Genomic DNA, 17914 nt, shown 5'->3' on the forward strand with positions numbered 1-17914 from the left:
GCCCATCAATTACCAGCTCCGAGACAGACTCTAGGGTGCCCCATCTAGACCAGTGATTGCATAAATGCTCAATATTAGAGACTGTGATTTGATCTTACAGCTTGTAAAAGAAAAAAATGGAACTTGTAGTTTGAAGTCTCGAAAGTTGCCTTCTATCCAGAATTTACAATAGCATTCCAAGAATCACTTAAGGCATTTGCTCCCATTAAAAAAAAGCTTCAGCAATACAACAATGAGTATTCCATGCTCTGCCCCATAAAGCTCATGATCAAGCAAAGTGGCAGGCAACATTTTTTCACAGACCCTTAGCGTGCCAAAAAAGTCCCCAAGTCTGAGGTTTGTGGGTCCTCATCTTAAGCAATGGGAACTTCAAATGACTTGACTGGGGGAACACCCAGAAGCATTGACTAAACCGCACTATCTAGATCTTACTTTACATCGTTCATGGACACCAAGCACTATTCTCCCCTATCCTTGCAAACAGTACCATCGGCCGAAGTGGGGTGGGCTGCTACCGAGGATTATGATAGCACTGGCATTGCTTCTCAACAACTTCTTTGGATTAATGGTGACCTGTATCAAAGGCACTGCACAGGGTAATGCATATGTACACACAGTTACCTCTTCAATTTGGCAGATAAATGGAGTGAGATGGCCTTGTGTCATTAGCTACAAACTTTAGAGGCCCCTAGTGGAATCACAATCTACATTCTTTTTCCTTACATTCTCATCAAGAATGGTATATTGGGTATGTTTTAGAGAGGGTTTTGTGTTTTCTGAGTATTGTAGTTTTCTGTCTGGGAGAAGGATGGTGAAAACAGGGACTTATTTACTTGAGTCCGGAGTTGTAATCCATGTGCATTTTGGGTTCTACGACACAGCTCTTCTGCAACTAGAAATAGAGTGTGCATAGAGGTTGACCATTCATAACCTAACAGACAGTTGGTACCACTCTTGTAGCTCTATGGCATGACACTCACATGATCAAGCCATTCATATGAAATATTAGGGGTCTTAATGACACGAGTACAGATAGGTAAGTACTTAAATAGACACATTTCTGCGTCACCTACTTACAGGAAACCAACTGACGACTGTATCTGAAAAGGTATTTGCTACCTCTTGAGGTCACACAGATACTTCTCTTCCTTCAGCTCCCACTCCAGAGTAGTAGGAATAGTGATCAAACAGACAATACACTTTTGTCACTTAAGGAGGGCTGCTATCTAATTCTGCTAGGGTGAATAAATAACCAACATGTAACGCTACTTAACTTATATGGACCAAACACAGATTCCCTTGACTTCTTTGATAACCTTATGAACATCAAAACTAAACGCTTGTACCCTACTGTGAGGTGAAGACTTCAGTACAACACGGGACCTTTGCAGAGACAGATGCACACTCGCTCCTAGATCCCTGTCCCTATCACTTGTGTTTCTTGTACTTAAAACAAATCATGCCTTGATCTACATTTGGTAGGCTAGGCATACACACATAAGTGACTTCACATACTATTTGTCTGTTCATGATACAGCGTCTCACACTGACTACTGGTTTGTTGTCACAAGAGATGTCTGCACACGAGCTACTGAGATGCGAATACTTCCCCACATTCTTATTGACCATTCTCAAGTTTACCTGTAACTGGGACTTCCAAAGCTCATGGAGAGGACCATCTCTCGATCTTTCCCTCTGAGGCTTTCTTGAAACCAGTAATTAGCTACTATATGAGGAACAAAATAGAAGACTATTTGACTTTAGTGATCGACCTGTGGTGTGGGAACCTTCATGAGCTGCTTTCAGAATACAACTCGGTGAGGGTGGGATGCCCAATTGCACTTTGACTTGACTGCTTTAACCCAGGCAAGCCAACCGAAGGAATTCTCAAAATCAAGGGTAATGAGGGTTCATGTTACGTGTCTATGGACAGTATTTTGAGACTATGATACTAAACTGTACTCAACAAAATACAATGCCAAGGGTGAGGAAATAATAGTGTCTCTCAATGGGCATGTTAGCCTGGATGGAGCGTCCTGATAGACAGCTCCTGAACCGGCTCATGTTAGAAGAGATTATGGCTGTCATAAAATTCACCTCTGAAGGCACAGCATCTGGGTTTGATAGGCTCACACCTAAGTTCTATAAAGGATATGCTGATTTACTGGCTCCACATTTGATATCTGTATATGAAGAGGCCCAGGAGAGTGGAAAATCACTCCTCACGCTTTGAAAAGCTGTCATCTCAGTTTTATTAAAACCTGGTAAGTCTCCTGATGTATATGCCTCTTATAGACCACTCTCCTTAATTTATATTGACACCAAAAGTTTGGCCAAAATAATAGCTACACAGATGCAGCCCCTGATGTTAGGTGTGGTGTTGCCTGAGGTAGCCGGATTCGTCCTGGGGCATTAAATCTTTAAATAATTATAACCCTCTTTTACTCAGGCCCTTCAGATTGATCCAAGGTGGGCCCTATTTGATACACACAAGGCAATTGATTCCTTTGAATGGCCATATATGTTTGCTGTCCTCAAGAGAACGGGGTTGGGGATAACATATTGGGCTGGATAACCCATCTATACAAAGAGCAACAGGTGTGTATTAGATTAATGGAAAAGCGGCCTCCTTGTTTCTAATTAGGCATAAGGCAGTGTTTCCCCTTTCGACCCTGCTGCCTGCTTTTGCACTTGAGCCATGGCCTGTATTTTTGGAGAATTCCATGCCTCTCAGGCCTCTGGATTGACGGCACCAACTATTTCACCTCAATGTATGCCGATTTTTACGTAGTGAGGCAGGTTATACAACTGGAATTTTTTCAGAACTCCAAATTAACTGGAATAAGTTCAAATGCATTCCTATCACACCCACTATACATAAGCCACAATTTGATTACCTAACTAAATGGTGCACAGAGCACTTTGTGGGTGTTTACATTCACTGGGATGTCGGAAGGGTGAGGCAAGAAAACTATAGCCAAGTCATGGCTAATGTTGAGGGGAGCAGTAGGGTTGCGATAATTAAGATGATTTTCCTACCAAAGCTCTTGTACCTCTTCAACAATATTTCTCTTATCCTACTGAGATCCTTTTTTGTTCAATTACTCTCCTTATTGGTTTTGTTTGGGTGGGTAGACAAGTTTGGCTTAGTTGGGAAGTGTTGACCCTCCCATGATAGGCTGGCAGCACTTCAACTGGAATACTACCTCTGGTTGGCATAGGCGCCTTTCATTGGTTCCATTAGTAACATCCTAAGCACACATCCCCACGTCTTACAATAGGAAAAGATAAGGAAAAGATGTATCGAACCCCCTGCTGTTAACCACTGTCCTCACCAAGCTATGTTCTTGGTCCAGGGTACTTTTTAACACATTGGACTGCAAAATATATGCCTGGCACAGACTTGCTGGAATAGTGAGTAGAGAATGTGGTAATGTAACATAACAGCACGTCAAGTTCCAGCTGGTGATAGTTTGGAGAACACGCAGGTTCCATTGAGGCAACTGAACATGCCATTCAAGTGAGGGCCTGGATGCCATTCCATTTCAATGGCTGTGTTCAGTATATGCATGTCGACACAGATGCACATTTTCTGTGTGTTTTGCTTCAGCACAGTCACAATGGGAGACACCCATGGAGTTGGTCCTTCTGCAAGCTCAATAATGTCTTGCGCTAGTAAGCTATTGAGTTCTTCCTCTACCTGCGGCTGGAGTTGCAGTGGAACTCTTCGGTAATTCGGAGCTACCGGTATGACTGCTTGGTTGATGTGAAGGTTGACGTGCATTTCCTTCATCTTTCCAAGACCTTTGAAGAGCGCCAGGTACTCTTTCAGATGCTGTGATGCGTCATGGCCAAGAGACCCATGAGTTGAGCTGTGAAGTTGCTAAGTAAACACAGTGCTGGTATGTTGCCCCTTAGGACGCGCACCTCTTCTTGCACAGATGTCCTGTTGTATGTGAGCGTCCCACAAATTTCCCCATGTTCATTAAGGGGTGTTTCACACCCCATGTGAAAACATTGGCAGTGCAGCGCAACAACAGGGGTTTCTGTTTCATTTTGTCATATTCCGACACACACATGACGTTACATGTGGGACCACCATCAAGTACAAATCTGGTTGTGTGATTCCCTACATGGAGATTCACTGTGGCCGACTTCTTAATCTGCCATTCGTCGATTAGCTGGACAAGCTCTGAGGTGTTCTTGGGTGCTGGGGCATCCGTCATGAGGTATAGATGTTTGGTGGTCCCGCATGCGGAAGCAGAGTTGGAGTCTGCGGAGGGACTGCTATTGCGTGCTTCCATGTGCCTTGCGTGCCTAGTCAACGTCGCTCGTGGCCTGGCAGATTGCCCTCCCTCTGACTAGACATGTCTACCCTTGCAGACACTCACAAAGTGATTGTATCGGTTGAATTTGCAGCACTTCTGTCCAATGGCTGGGCAGACGCAGAAGTGTGGGTACTCCAGTCGGCAGGGATGGCATGCTCTCTCAGGTTGGTTCAAAGGAGGCATTGACTTGTCATGTCTGCTGTTGCCCCCAGCCATGCGATGAGCTTGTTCAATTGTTTGCGTTCTCCCATTTTCCATATGGATGACATGCGATGTGGCTCTGGCATCTGTCCTGGCCATGGTTAGTATTTTGTCTAGTGTGTACGTTTCTTTTAGTATTTTTGTGCGAAACTCAGTGGAGTGACATCCTTCAATGAGGTGTAGCCTAATTGTTGCTTCGTTGTCAAATTTGTCAGACTCATAGTAGGTCACTAGTTTGCGCAGCTGGATCGTAAAATCGTCGAGAGACTCATCTGCTCTTTGGATGTTGTGTTGAACATGTACCATTTGAAGTCAACGTTCCACTGGTAGTCAAAACTGTCTGTAAGACACTTTATTGGGCCTTTGTAAGTAGTTATGGACTCAGGGGGCAATTTATGTGCAGATCTTCCACCTGTTCATCCGTGCAGATTTTGCAGGTGGCGTACAGATAGTGTTCGAAGTGCCTGATCCATTTCTCTCACTGAGCACCCTTCATATGAGAGTCAGAGAGATCAAGGGGCGTCGGAAGATCGAGCTCGGAATGATGTTCTCATTGTGTTTATCAGCCGTGTCAGTAGCCAGTAGTTTGCAAGCAGGTGATGCAGTGTGTAGTGCTTGTTGCTGATATGCTTGTTAAGGATCCGTTGGGAAGTGTGCAAGTACAGTGCCCTTTGATGTATTATTCCAACTACTAGAGTGCAGCTTCGGTACCAATCATGATGCCTGACTTCAAAATAGCAGCCGGAGCTCCCACAAAGCTTTTAGGCCTATCTGCCTGACTCAAAGATGGCAGCCGAGATGGTGAAGCTCTTGCGAGATTTCATGGTACAGAGAGATCACCGCATGGGAGGCTTGAACTGGGCAAGGAACACTGCAACACTTACCACTTGGACGCATCAGTGGCCTCACTCCAGCTTAGTTCGGGTGAGCTCCTGAGACCATGCTTTGATGCAGTCCTTGGCGCGCAACCGGTGAAGGCTCCTCACGTCATAAGTACCAAACTGTTGCAGCGAACTCAGGATCGGCTCCTGACATCGCACTGTTACCACTTGCCAGGGGGTGACCAACGTGGGCTCCTGGCACCATGACGATGCTGTAGGACGTCACGGAACATGCAGATCGTCGTTGCTTAGGTCCGGTTCCCCACATTTGTTGCCAAATGTCGTGTCCCACTGCCCAGGTCCTGAATTAACGACACAGTAAGGCTGACAGGTGAGTGTGGGAGTTCTTTATTTGCAGTTAGCACTCCACTCATGCAAGCACCTCTTCCCTCCTACGTGTCCTGACCCTAAGTTCCCAGTTTCTGCCTCACCACTTCCTGACCGGAAGCGGTTTCCAATGTCCAGTCTCCTTCGTTCCGGTGGGTGCAAGGTCCTAGTACCCAGCTACATCTCCTCATTATGACACATAGATGTCTTTTAGCAAAATGGAGGGTAGCATGGGACCAACTCCTACAGTGAGAGATTGGTTTGCAGACCTTATTTAATGCAATGAAGTGTGGTATATATAAACTTCCACCCTTTGTCTTATATCACGGCATTATACATTTGGGGTCCCCTCCAAGAATACTAAATACGTCAGAACACTTCAGACTAGCACCCCATCAGCACAAAGAAAGCTCCTAAGACAATAGATACTATCCCGGTTTACATGGGTCCTGCATAACACAGCTGTTATATGTCTGCACGTTGAATTTCCTCGAATTTGTGGTAATGCATAGACTGCCTACTCAAGTTCAATTTTGGCTTTACACTTAAATACGTCTGGTATGGCTTTACTGGTAACATTTTACTCGATCTTTTTGATTATGTCTGGTATGGCTTTACTGGTAACGGTTTACTGGAATGATCTTTTTGATTGACACGTTCTTAAATGTATACAAATGATGGTAGAAATTTTTTTTTCCCACTCCGGCGACTTGTATTGCACTGTTATATTGTTGCAGTATTTGTTATGAAATGTAATAAAAATAAAAAAACACAGCATTATGTTTGCGCCTAACAAGCTAACAGCAAAGAACATGAGGGAACACAAGCAACGCTTTGAAGCAACCAGCAGAAGTTCAGACATGAACTGGTGACATTGAAAAGACAATGTCTAAACTTTGAAATTAATGGGTTAAACCACAGTTTGTAGGAATCTAAACTCCCTACAGAATTCATAGGAGATGTTGTTAGAAGTCAATCTGGAGAACAAAAAACGAAAAACAGAGCAAAGAAAACAAAAGAATGTGTAAGAAATAGCATCTATAAAAGACTGACCAATAATGAATGTCTAAAAAATAACTTACACGCAACGGCACAACACTGTAAACATCTGTTTCAGTTTTTAAATTACATCTAAAAATAATCTTCATTGATCTCTGAATAAATTCTCTCTGTCAACGGGCACAGTAGCTAGCAAAAATTAGCCCTACTTTTACATTCCTTAAAAACAACCGCAAACCCTTAGATCCTGGAAAACTATAGTTGGATTTCCATTCGCCAATTAAAATGTTAGAAATAATTGTTTCCGAACAGCTATGAGAGTGTGTTGCACAACAGTAGCTGTTATGGAACCTCCAGTTTGGATTTGGAGCCAATAGGGGAACTGAATTTGCACTAGTAAACTTCATAGAAGAACTTTAACTAATCTCAGTGAGAGCCAGTAAGTTACTTTGATTCTTCTTAGCCTTGCTGTAGCTTACAACACTATTGAATATTCTGATGACCAACAACAAGTTCTGGAATGCCCTTAACTAAATCAATCATTTCTTCAGTGACTGAAGTCAAAAGGTATGCAGAGAAGCCCCAGAAACCTCCTCTCACAGGCTACAATGAAATTGTCCTCAAGGTTCTGTACCTTTCCTAGTACAGTTCATTTGCTACCCACATCCCTTCTCACACCAACTATTAGTACAAGATTTGTGTGTAGATCTACGTAGACAATACGTAAATCTGTGTTGTTCTTCTAACTAACTCAGTGTTTGTCCTACAACACATCCAACACTGATTGAGAGAAAGCTTCCTCTGCCGAAACAGTGGAAAAAAGAATGCTAACCCTGGGAGGACACCAATACACATCTCTCCTCTTCAGTTGGCTTGCAAGCCATAGAAACTCACCATTAACCACACTGAAAGGTAAAAACTTGGTTGTCATTGTTGACTTCATCCACCTAATAAATCTCCATGCTCTGAAAAATTCTCCTCCTTCCTACTGCCCATCTGATTGAGCTAACAAGATGCCTGTGAATGGAGCACATAGAATACTGCAGCCTTAACTATAGAAGACTCCCAAAGAAGCTGATTAACAATGTGAATCTTGCGATCCTCATAAGACATGGCCTGGTTGTGGGGCTATCAAACATGGATTTGCTCCTTCTGTGATAGACTGATTCCTGGACAAAGAACAGGATGGGGAGAGGGCACTTCAAAAGGAGCAACACCCATAACACACATTCTAAAGACTGAGACACTAAATCACATTTGTGTCTGGAAACAGATAATAAGCTTTAGGAGCTTGAGGCTACCAAATTGTCAAACTGATGCTATAAATCAGCGTGGAGAAGCTCAGCATTACTTCTGCCTGTTGTGACCAGTTGGGAGAGTCTGCCGGGGTGAGGGGACATCATGCAGGAAAATCAGGTACACTCACCTTGGAGTTGCAAGCAACAGCTTTTGCCTAATCCAAGACCAGTTAATCCTTTGAGAAGGAGATCGTTTGGAGGAAGTGAGGTTCAGTGCAAATCCTGCTGGGTGGACCTGGTCCGTCAAGACCATAGCACTGATCGAGCCTATGTGCAATGTTCACTACCTCCGTATGCCAGGTGGGGGCCAGGGGAAGAATGATGGTCACCACCTTGGTGCCAAGCTGTGACGAGAGAAGGGTCATCGCCCTGTGCAGTGCAAAGACCTGAAGGCCATTGCCTTATTTGTGCCACTCGCAACCACTGTGTGAAAGTTGGAGGCCACGGTGAAGACTGAGTGCCTTCACCCTGGTGCATCGTTACAATGAGTGGTGGCCCATCACACCGAGCAGTACTGGGACCTGAAGGGGTTGTCGTCGTGTGTACTGCTGTTTGCAACCCCTTTTCTATCCAGAGGGGGCCATAGGGAAGTGTCAGCAAACAGCTTGCAACAATGAAGAAGTGGGTTGTGACCCGCAGGGGAAGAGCAATGATTTTTTATCTGAATCCATGAGCACTCAAGACCTGCCATTCGACTCTGGCAGTCATACCACATGACCAAAGGAGAACCGTAGACGTCTGCCACCTCGACCACAGTATCCAGACTTCTGCAACGTCTGACTGCCGACGCACGCTGGGCCTTCTGCACCGCCAATCCAGCTAGAATGGGCAAGACTGATTACCAGGTCTCGAGGCCTGTGAGGAAACTTGCTTTGACAAACACGCTATGGTGTGGGGACACTTTGACTTTGTCAAATCCATCATGGAACTTCTAACACTTGAACTCACTTGTGGGGCCTAGCTTGGATGTCTCCTCGTGTGAATGGGGAATAACCCCAGCGACAAGACAGGAAGTGGGACTTGAAAGCTGAACCGACTAACACTAGCATGAAGACTTTGTATATTATTTGTGGTGTCCTGCATTATACTTTGAGTTTGTATGGAAATACTACCTTTTACATAAAAGCAAGTATTGAGTGGACAATCATTTATTGGAGTTGCTGGTGTACTATGATTTGAGAGCCTTTGTTCACCCTGCACCTACCTCCTCCACAGGAAGCCTTGGGCTGCTCAACCTGCTCTACCACTTGGAGTCAAGTGCTGAAGGAGTACTTGGCACAGTTGCTCAGATCCTGTAGTATGGTGGACGCCTGCACATCAGGAGTAAAATGCCTCAACCACCACGGTTAGGCCCAATAGCTTCTGCTTGCCCCATGGACCTCTGCACGGGGTTATATTTTAGGTTGTAAACATGTTCCTACCTTGTGCCTCCATGTTTTTTTTTCTGAATATGTTGCACTCTGAGCCTATCATTTGGGCTGTTTCTATCTATGGGGATTTGTCTATTAGTATATTAATTCATCTCACCTCTGGCATCTTGATAGGATGCACCCTAAATAACATAATTCCTCCCCTGAAACTCATGGTCTGAGGCAAAACGGTCATCTGTCCAAACAACTGTAATCACTCAGCTCAACCAACTTTTCCCACTTTAGTTTCTGAATTTCGATTGCATCATTTTTGCTAATCTCATGGAGAGAAGGAAGCCGGCAGCTCTCTATGTCATGTCTGAGGACCTTAGTTCCCAGCACTGCGATTGCACTACAAAGTCATGTGTATTGAAGAGGAGCCCACTGTAATTCTCTTGTCTATTATAGTATGTCTGGCAAGTCATCTGCTCTCTCACAGCACTTCTAGCCCCCGGTGTACTCCTGTCAACCAGACCAGCACTGACACTGTTATGTATGGGCTATCGCTTGTTGTGCCACCATGTTACCTTGTCTGAGTACCTCAATACTGTCCACACAGTTTACTAGCATGGCCACTCATTTGCCAGTCCCCCATCTCTCACTTTTATAACTCAGCTGTTTGTGGCGTTAGCAACAGGAGCCGGATTGAGTCATTGTTCATGTCTGACACTAAATACACTTCCTCCAAATCCTTGTTAGATGGGTACCTGTCAACTTCTGTTATTGCAGCTAATGTCACAGGGCTGCCCTTTAACCCTTTTGGGTCAGCAACTGGAAGGGTGCATTACATATTGTCCGGAAACTAGTTCTTGTCATTCAACATCTGGTTCTATCGTTGCATTAGGTCATCGCTCATGGTATGCACTCAGGTTCTCTTCTTTGTGTTCTGTTATTGCTCTTGCCAGCTTCAAGCATCCCACTGTGTGAATAAATGAGTTTGTTGGTCTACTACAATCTTCAGCTTAGCTGGAAAGAAGAGAGCTTATTTAAGGTACAGTTCTCTGAGTATTTTTTTTCACTCATAAAGGAGGCTTTGCGATGTTGGATGTTCAGCGTGAAGTCAGGGAAGATTATTACCTTGGTGGAGCCCACCATCAGTGGGTCTCTCAACCTAGCCTTTAGCAGAATAGTTCTCGTTCATGGTAGTTTAAGATTGCCCTACTATCGATCGTTGGTGCCCCTGGGTTATCCTCCTGGCAAGCAGGTGGTGGGCACATTCCACTGTAAACATAGGCAACAGGCCTGGCGGGGATACCTTCTTTGGAACCAGGATTCAGTGTTGAGTTGCAGCCCTCTATGTCCTGAGTTTTCGCTGGCCCTCCCTTAGCACGCTTTGGCCTGTCACCATTGTGTCTCTCTTCACTTGAAGTGCAGTCCTCGTGTCTCCGACTACTGGAAAGATTTGATCCGTTCATGTCTGAAAGCAATTCATCAGCATGCACAATTTTGGAACTTCTGCACTGCATCATTTCTTCCTTCTTTGTTTTGCCTGATTGCAGCATACTCTTGCTGGGCCTGGTCCTGCCCTTTTGAGCTGTGGCACCTTTCACAGATTACTTCAGGAGGCAAACCTTTAGGGTTTGTATTTCACTTGTCTACTTCGTATACACAACTTAGGACAGCCCTCCGAGCACCCCAAAGGAATACCTCGAGTGTCTCCTGCTCCTGAAGGCTGCCACGAGCAGCCATCCGATATTGGTCCTCCTTTCTATTGCATTCGTTGCTCATTGATTTATAGTCTCAGTGGGTCCATGGGTTGTACTATATACTGGCCTAATCAGGTTCACAGCAGTTGGGAACACTGTGCTTACCACTCTTGGGTGGGATTTTCTCCCGGAATTGCTTTTCTGCATGAATTGAACCTAGGATGCTTATATCTAGGTCTCACTTAGGGTCTCACAACCGCAGCTTTAGAGGAGGCTTGGGGTGGGGGACACATATACCAACATAGCTCCCACTCCTTCAGGCCTGTGTCAATGTGTCAGTGTCCATTACTCCACGTGGCCCTCGCCACTCCATAGTCATTATTTGTTTGAGCCCTCTCTTCCACATGGGGCTGCAAGAGTTCTTCCTCTGAAAACTTCACCCCTCAAGTCCTCGGCACAATCTCAGTTAGGGCCCCTGTCCTCTGGGGTAATCCATTTTCTTTAATTTGGCATCTCTGTGGCGTGTCCCCTGGGGAGCACTACGCAGACAGTGTGCCCCCCTCAGGACCCCATCAACATTAAATCAGAGCCCTGGGGCGACTCATAAAATGCTGGCCCACCTCATGGGTGAGCACCCCTCTCCTCCACCGTCAGGGGCAGGACCAACGGTCCGCGTCTCTAAGGCAGCGCCATCGGGTACTGGCAGGCCCATAGCCAGTCCACGCTTTTCCCCACTCTACTACAGGGCAGGCAAACATTAGAATTTGTTCCAGGACTGCTTGCAGGTCTGCCTTGAGGGTTTGTACCCGGCACATGGCAGCCACTACTCGGCCCCCTCTGCTAGGCCTGAGGTGCATACCGCTCACCGAGTGGCAAAGTTCAGCGGCGCAGTCCTCTGCTTGAACCACCGACAACGGCCGGAGACACTTACATCTTATTCCCCATCACACATTGACTTGCAGTTGAGGCCTCCAAAGTCGTACCGGAGGCAGCAATCGCTCTTGTGGTTTTCGTTCAGAACTTCCCCCCGTGGACGATGCCTGATTATTGAGCAAGGAGCGCAGGCACATTCAATGTGTATCCGCCAACTTTGACGGCAGCCATGCCCCCACTTCCTTCCCTTTTTAAAAACAAAAAATATGTAACACACTTACCTTAAACCTAAAACAACTTTTTACCCTAAACTATAATAAAGCCCGCACACCTAGCCTATTTCAACCTTAATCATCTCATATTTTATTACACCTACTCTTATTCTGCCTCTGAGCCCTCAAAGCTTTTACATATAGATATATATACACCGTCCCGTTTAAATCCAAATTTAAATTAATTTGATCTAATTCCTAATCCGAAACTATAATTCCGAAGTATTGGTAAAGAGATAATATGAATTCGATTTAAACAGGGTGTACCCATTTCTAGCTGTGGAAATGCTTATTTGTGTATGTACTGAAAGCAGGTATAGGAACAGTTTATCCAGGAGTACTTGTCACATTTTTTGAGAATTCTAAGCATATTGTAAATGTATTCAAAATATAGGAGTAAAGCCCGGGTGTAAACCTTATTTTACATTGGACCTTTTGTAAGAGTTCATGTAAAGTGCACACCATTTGAAAGTCTAGCATTCAAAAATGTAAGTCTTGACAGAAAGGCTCAGTACTAAATAAAAACACATAACTGAGTGACCAGTGACGTGAGCTAATATGTGTTAAATGCAATTAAAATGCGTACTGGAATGTAAACTTAACTTAGGAAGTAGGGCTCATAAGCTACTCATGTTTTGATTATTCTCTGTCCACAGCTTTAGTCTATAATATCAATAACAAATGATGTTAAACAATATTTAATTTCTAAGGAGTTTTTCTAGAGAGCTATGTGTTGCCTTGGTCACGTTGTGAAAATTCATTATGCGGCAATATGGAACTGTTCTGTACTCTAACTTTTTCTGAAAAGAAAGTAGCTGGGCTCTGCTCTCAGGCTTGGCTTCAGAGCAGTCCCCGAATGAGGAACCTGCACCCAACAGTCCTACCTCCATGTCTGAATCAATTATAGGTGTGTTGTCTAATTAACATTGCCATTGACAAGGTTGGGATCCTGTGGGCGTGTAATGGGGCCTTTTTGTAGCTATTGATGAACTTGTGAACAGAGTAGAGGAATTTGCACCTGATTCTTGCGGTCACATAGACAAAATTTTAGCACTGACTTTGTAAAGAGGTTAAACAATTGATAGCAGTTTTTACAACCTTTTGATATTTTTCATTTTATTGAAAGGATACTCGAGGAAGATCTCAAAATGAAGCAAAAAATTGAATTGGAATCTTTGCGACATGATCACCGGAAGGAAATGCAAACCATGGTGTCCGAGTTCAGTAGTTCTCAAGCACATCTTCAAGCAAAGATAGTCTCCTTAGAAAATGAGTAAGTAATGCTAGTGATTACGCTAAATTTTACTCCTTGCCTTCCCTACTAAATTCAAGGCATATGGTCTTTTATATCCTGCTAGAAGTGTTGAGAGGAGTAAAACAATTCAAGATTATACTTTCAATTTAGTCATGCATTTAAAGGACCACAGATTCCGAATTCCAGTTTTGTGGATTTATTAAAAGGCCAAGAATAATTTAATATAAACACACCTCAATATCAGAGTATATAGGTACAACAAAATCAATAAAGAGCCGAGTCTACGAATATAATTCATTCGGCACAAAAGGCATTGTATGATGAACTCCAAAATGAAAATGCCACAAAGAATAGAAGCTGAGTCCAATTCTCTTTTCATTTGGAAAGAAATAAAGGTATCTTTTCCTACTCTGCTCTACATGAAAATCCTACCTATTTCCCCAATATCCTATCCCAAGGTGTCAGCACGTGTTGACTTCCTAAGAAGTACTCATGTCAAATGGGTCTGATAGCTTAAAGCTATGGAGCTCATTCTAAGATTCTCCTTCTCCTTCAAAATAAGCAGACGTCTCTCGAATCTGTCCCTGCGCATCATACAAAAAGGCAATGTTCAACCCACAATATGTCACAAGGTAAACTTTTCCATTTGCAACATCTTTCAGTAGGTTTCCACAGAAGCTTTAATTAATTAGATTCTTCTTCCAGTGGCCTTGGTTCTCAGAGAGGCCAGACACGAAAAGCGTCCTCCCTTTTTGCCTTCCAGCCTTCTTCAAAGACATTCCGGGTATCTCCTTAAATCTAAGAATAAGGAGGTTGAATTCCTACACCTGTAGTAGGATGAGAACACACTGTCTTCGAGCATAAAAGGATTCATTTAATTATAATTCTTGGGCAACCAAGGAGAAATGAAACTCAAAACAACCTGCAGTTTGGGCCTACAATTTCAGGGAACTTAAACTAAACACAAATTACATTGCACGAGTAATATTTCATCCTGCACATTATACATACAGGAATTATAGGTTTCTTTAATACATACAAATTCCTACTTAAATGTGTACACTACATTTCAATTTTAATATGATTGAATAAATGTATCTTAATAATCATGAAACACTGCAAACAATAAAAATACATGTGAGTGCGTTAAACCATGATTATAGTGCATCCATGCAATTTACAGTGCTATAAGCGCTCTATCAGTTCCCCCCTCATATGACTAGTGTCATAACACAAATATTCTAACCTCTCACAGTTTTCTCCTTGTAGAAAAGACCGACCTAAACAGTAGTTGTAGCTTGCTGTCCCTGTCTAAATCTCACTAACCCTTAAAGGTGCAGATAATGACTGTCCTGCAGTCGTTCCAACTGCTGCTCTCGTTTTTTCAAAGAATTTTCATTATGACGTGCTCGTTGCCACTTGTAAGCCTTGATGGCTCCCAATAGGACTATTATACAAATGACAGCTGTTATGATAGGTTTCAAGATGTATCCCATTATACCTTGTCCCAGGCTTCCAAACCAGCTCCCAACCTTTCCAAATCCCTTACCAATTTGTACCCAAAATCCCTTGGCAGCCAGATCACGTAAATCTTGATGTATCTCTGAAATGTTACTAATGTACTTCCTTATATCGCGACTATTGTCAGGAATATAAGTACAGCACTGTTGAACTTTCAATAGTTTACAGACTCCTCCAGCTTTTGCTAATAACATGTCTAATGCAAGACAATTTTGCAGAACCATAGACCTTATCGAAACCATCTCCCCATCAACAAGTAATAAGATTTGTGCTGTATTCACAGAGATCTTATCCACCAGCGTTGCCAACTTTCTAATTTTCACATCATTCAATATTACACCCAAGCTAGGTATCATGGCGCAAATACATCCCCAACAATTTTTCCTGCACTTACACCACGTTTTCCGCTGTGAGATCTTTTTCCTTCCAAAGGCCCTAAATCATCTAACTGGAAGATTTTTGGAAATAGCACAGCCAAATAACACGTACCATACCAATTCTTTGGCAATTTTACATAAGCACTTTTTCCACACACAAAATACACATTTTAGCACTATGGTTAATTTATCCAATAGCGCCTTCCTTATATCAATAAGGAAGGCGCTATTGAACACATTTTCCTAATTAAGAATCATCCTTAATTAGGAAAATGTGTTCACAATCACTCTCACCAACTAATATCTTGTCATATTATGTTGAAGGGTGTCTAATGCGCCATTTCCCCTTTTGCTGGAAATCTAAAGCTATTGGACCAGAACTCCCCTTTGCCTTATGATCAAATTCTTCCTGGGTCCATGAAATAACTTTATGCTTTGGATCTGGTCTAAATAAAGTCTGCATATGCCGAGCTTCTATCTGATCTACAAACTTCTCGATGTCAGATAACATACAGGTCAGATTGTGTCCATGGGCATAAGATGTATCTAAAGTAATAGTAGGCACGAAATACGTAGACATCCTCTCTACCTCCTTATAGTAATCATATTTATTCATGTACTTAAGAACTGGAACTTCTTAGAGTACCACATCATAATTGGAGAAGTAGTACTCAAAATGTGCTTTACAATAAAACATGCTTGACAGCACACTACATGTGATGCCATACAACAAACTTAAATGATGGTATTGAATGCCCTCTTCTACTGATGCTGGCAGTTGCATACACATATATCAGTCGTTCGCTTCCATTGTATCAACATACTCAAACAACAAACAAGCATATGCATTCAACGTGAAATCACCTTTTGACAAATCTACATGTAACATCCGACTAGTTTCCCTGATCATATCTCTATCTTTTGCGGAAGCACCCTCTTCTACATCTGAGGCAGGTGGGTTAGGTGTCGCCTGTTCCCCATTCTTGTCAGCATTGTGAGACCCAACCAAAGCTGTGACAATCACCACAGTTATGACATTAAGCACCACAACAATAAGGGTACCAATTATGCACTTCTGCCTGCGTCCTGAGTTTCCAGAGTCCGTTTGAACCACTTTCGAGGTGCAAACGAAATCAACAAATTCTCTTTTTTTGTCTTATCCTGTTATTTACAACGTCTTTTTATTTTCTGTTTTCCATTGGATTATTACAATTTTCAGTCCAATAATACTAACCTATTGAATAGATGTAGTCAGCCTTAGGCCTCAATTCTTCTTCTATTGAAAGTCCGTAATTTACATCTTCTTCCACTTGGGCCTTAATTCCCCATTAAGGATTGGGGATCCTGAGGACGTCAGAAATCCCCTCTGTGACCATAACTTCCCGAAAATCCCGAACCACTCCAAACCCATATTGGCTTTCTGTATAGATAGTCACTCGGACTCCATTCGAGATGGTACAGACACGTATCAGAGCAATAATTTCAGCCACCTGAGCAAAATATACTCTTTTCAAATGGGCAGTTTCCACCAACCCCAAGATGGTGCACACAGCAAACACGGCCCTCAAACACTCTTCATTGTTTCTTAAGCATGAACCATCAACAAAAAGGACCAAATCAGATTCAGGCAGTGGTTCATCAACAATGTCAGGTCTGGGTTTGGTAGATAGCTTAGTAACATCTAGGCAGTCATGCTCTTCACAATCCTCTCCTTCTTCTTGTGGAAGAGGCAACAATGTGGCAGGATTCAAGGTGGTACAGCATTTCAAAGTGACATTTTAAGAAGCCAATGTAACCAGCTCATACTTTGTAAGTCTGTTATTTGTTAAATACTGTGTCTTGGTTCTTGTCATTAACAGCTCTACTGAATGTGGCACATAAACAATAAGTGGATGACCCATCACTGTGCTTTCACATCTCTCAATGCTGACACTTGTTGCAGCAATGGATTTGAGACATCCGGGCAACGCAGAAGCTACCGGATCTAATGTAGCTGAAAAGTAAGCCACTGGTCTATGGGCACCTCCATGTGTCTGTACAAGGACCGCTAACTCACATCCCTCTTTCTCATTTAATTATAATTCTTGAGCAACCAAGGAGAAACAAAACTCAAAACAACCTGCAGTTTGGGCCTACAATTTCAGGCAACTTAAACTAAACACAAATTACATTGCACGAGTAATATTTCATCCTGCACATTATGCATACAGGAATTATAGGTTCTTTAATACATACAAAGTCCTACTTAAATGTGTACACTACATTTCAGTGCTAATATTACTTTGAATAATTGCATCTTAATAATCATGAAACACTGCAAACAATAAAAATACATGTGAGTGCTTTTAAACCATGAGTATAGTGCACCCATACAATTTAAAGTTCTATAAGCACTCTATTACACACCTTAAAATTATGGACTACTCGTATTGACACATAAGGAACCTTCTTTTGCCAAAATGATACCCCTTAAAACTATCATAGCTACATAAAGTAAACATTTTAAAGTGAAATAGTAACTGCACAA

At 42.9% G+C, this 17914-nt stretch overlaps 1 protein-coding gene across 2 annotated transcripts in view; it reads left to right on the forward strand.

The window, feature by feature from the left end:
- Positions 1-17914, forward strand: part of FAM184B (family with sequence similarity 184 member B) — an 856462-nt gene that overhangs the window by 475011 nt on the left and 363537 nt on the right. The window contains exon 14 of one of the 2 annotated variants that reach the window (XM_086964049.1): positions 13361-13507. The exons of the other annotated variant lie outside the window; for it this stretch is intronic. Within the exon in view, the coding sequence (XP_086820175.1) occupies positions 13361-13507 (147 nt within the window). The remainder of the gene's footprint in view (positions 1-13360; positions 13508-17914) is intronic. 2 annotated transcript variants of the gene reach the window in all.

The sequence above is a fragment of the Lissotriton vulgaris genome, chromosome 3_2, assembly GCF_964263255.1.
Source record: "Lissotriton vulgaris chromosome 3_2, aLisVul1.2, whole genome shotgun sequence".
NCBI classification, from domain to species: Eukaryota; Metazoa; Chordata; class Amphibia; order Caudata; family Salamandridae; genus Lissotriton; species Lissotriton vulgaris.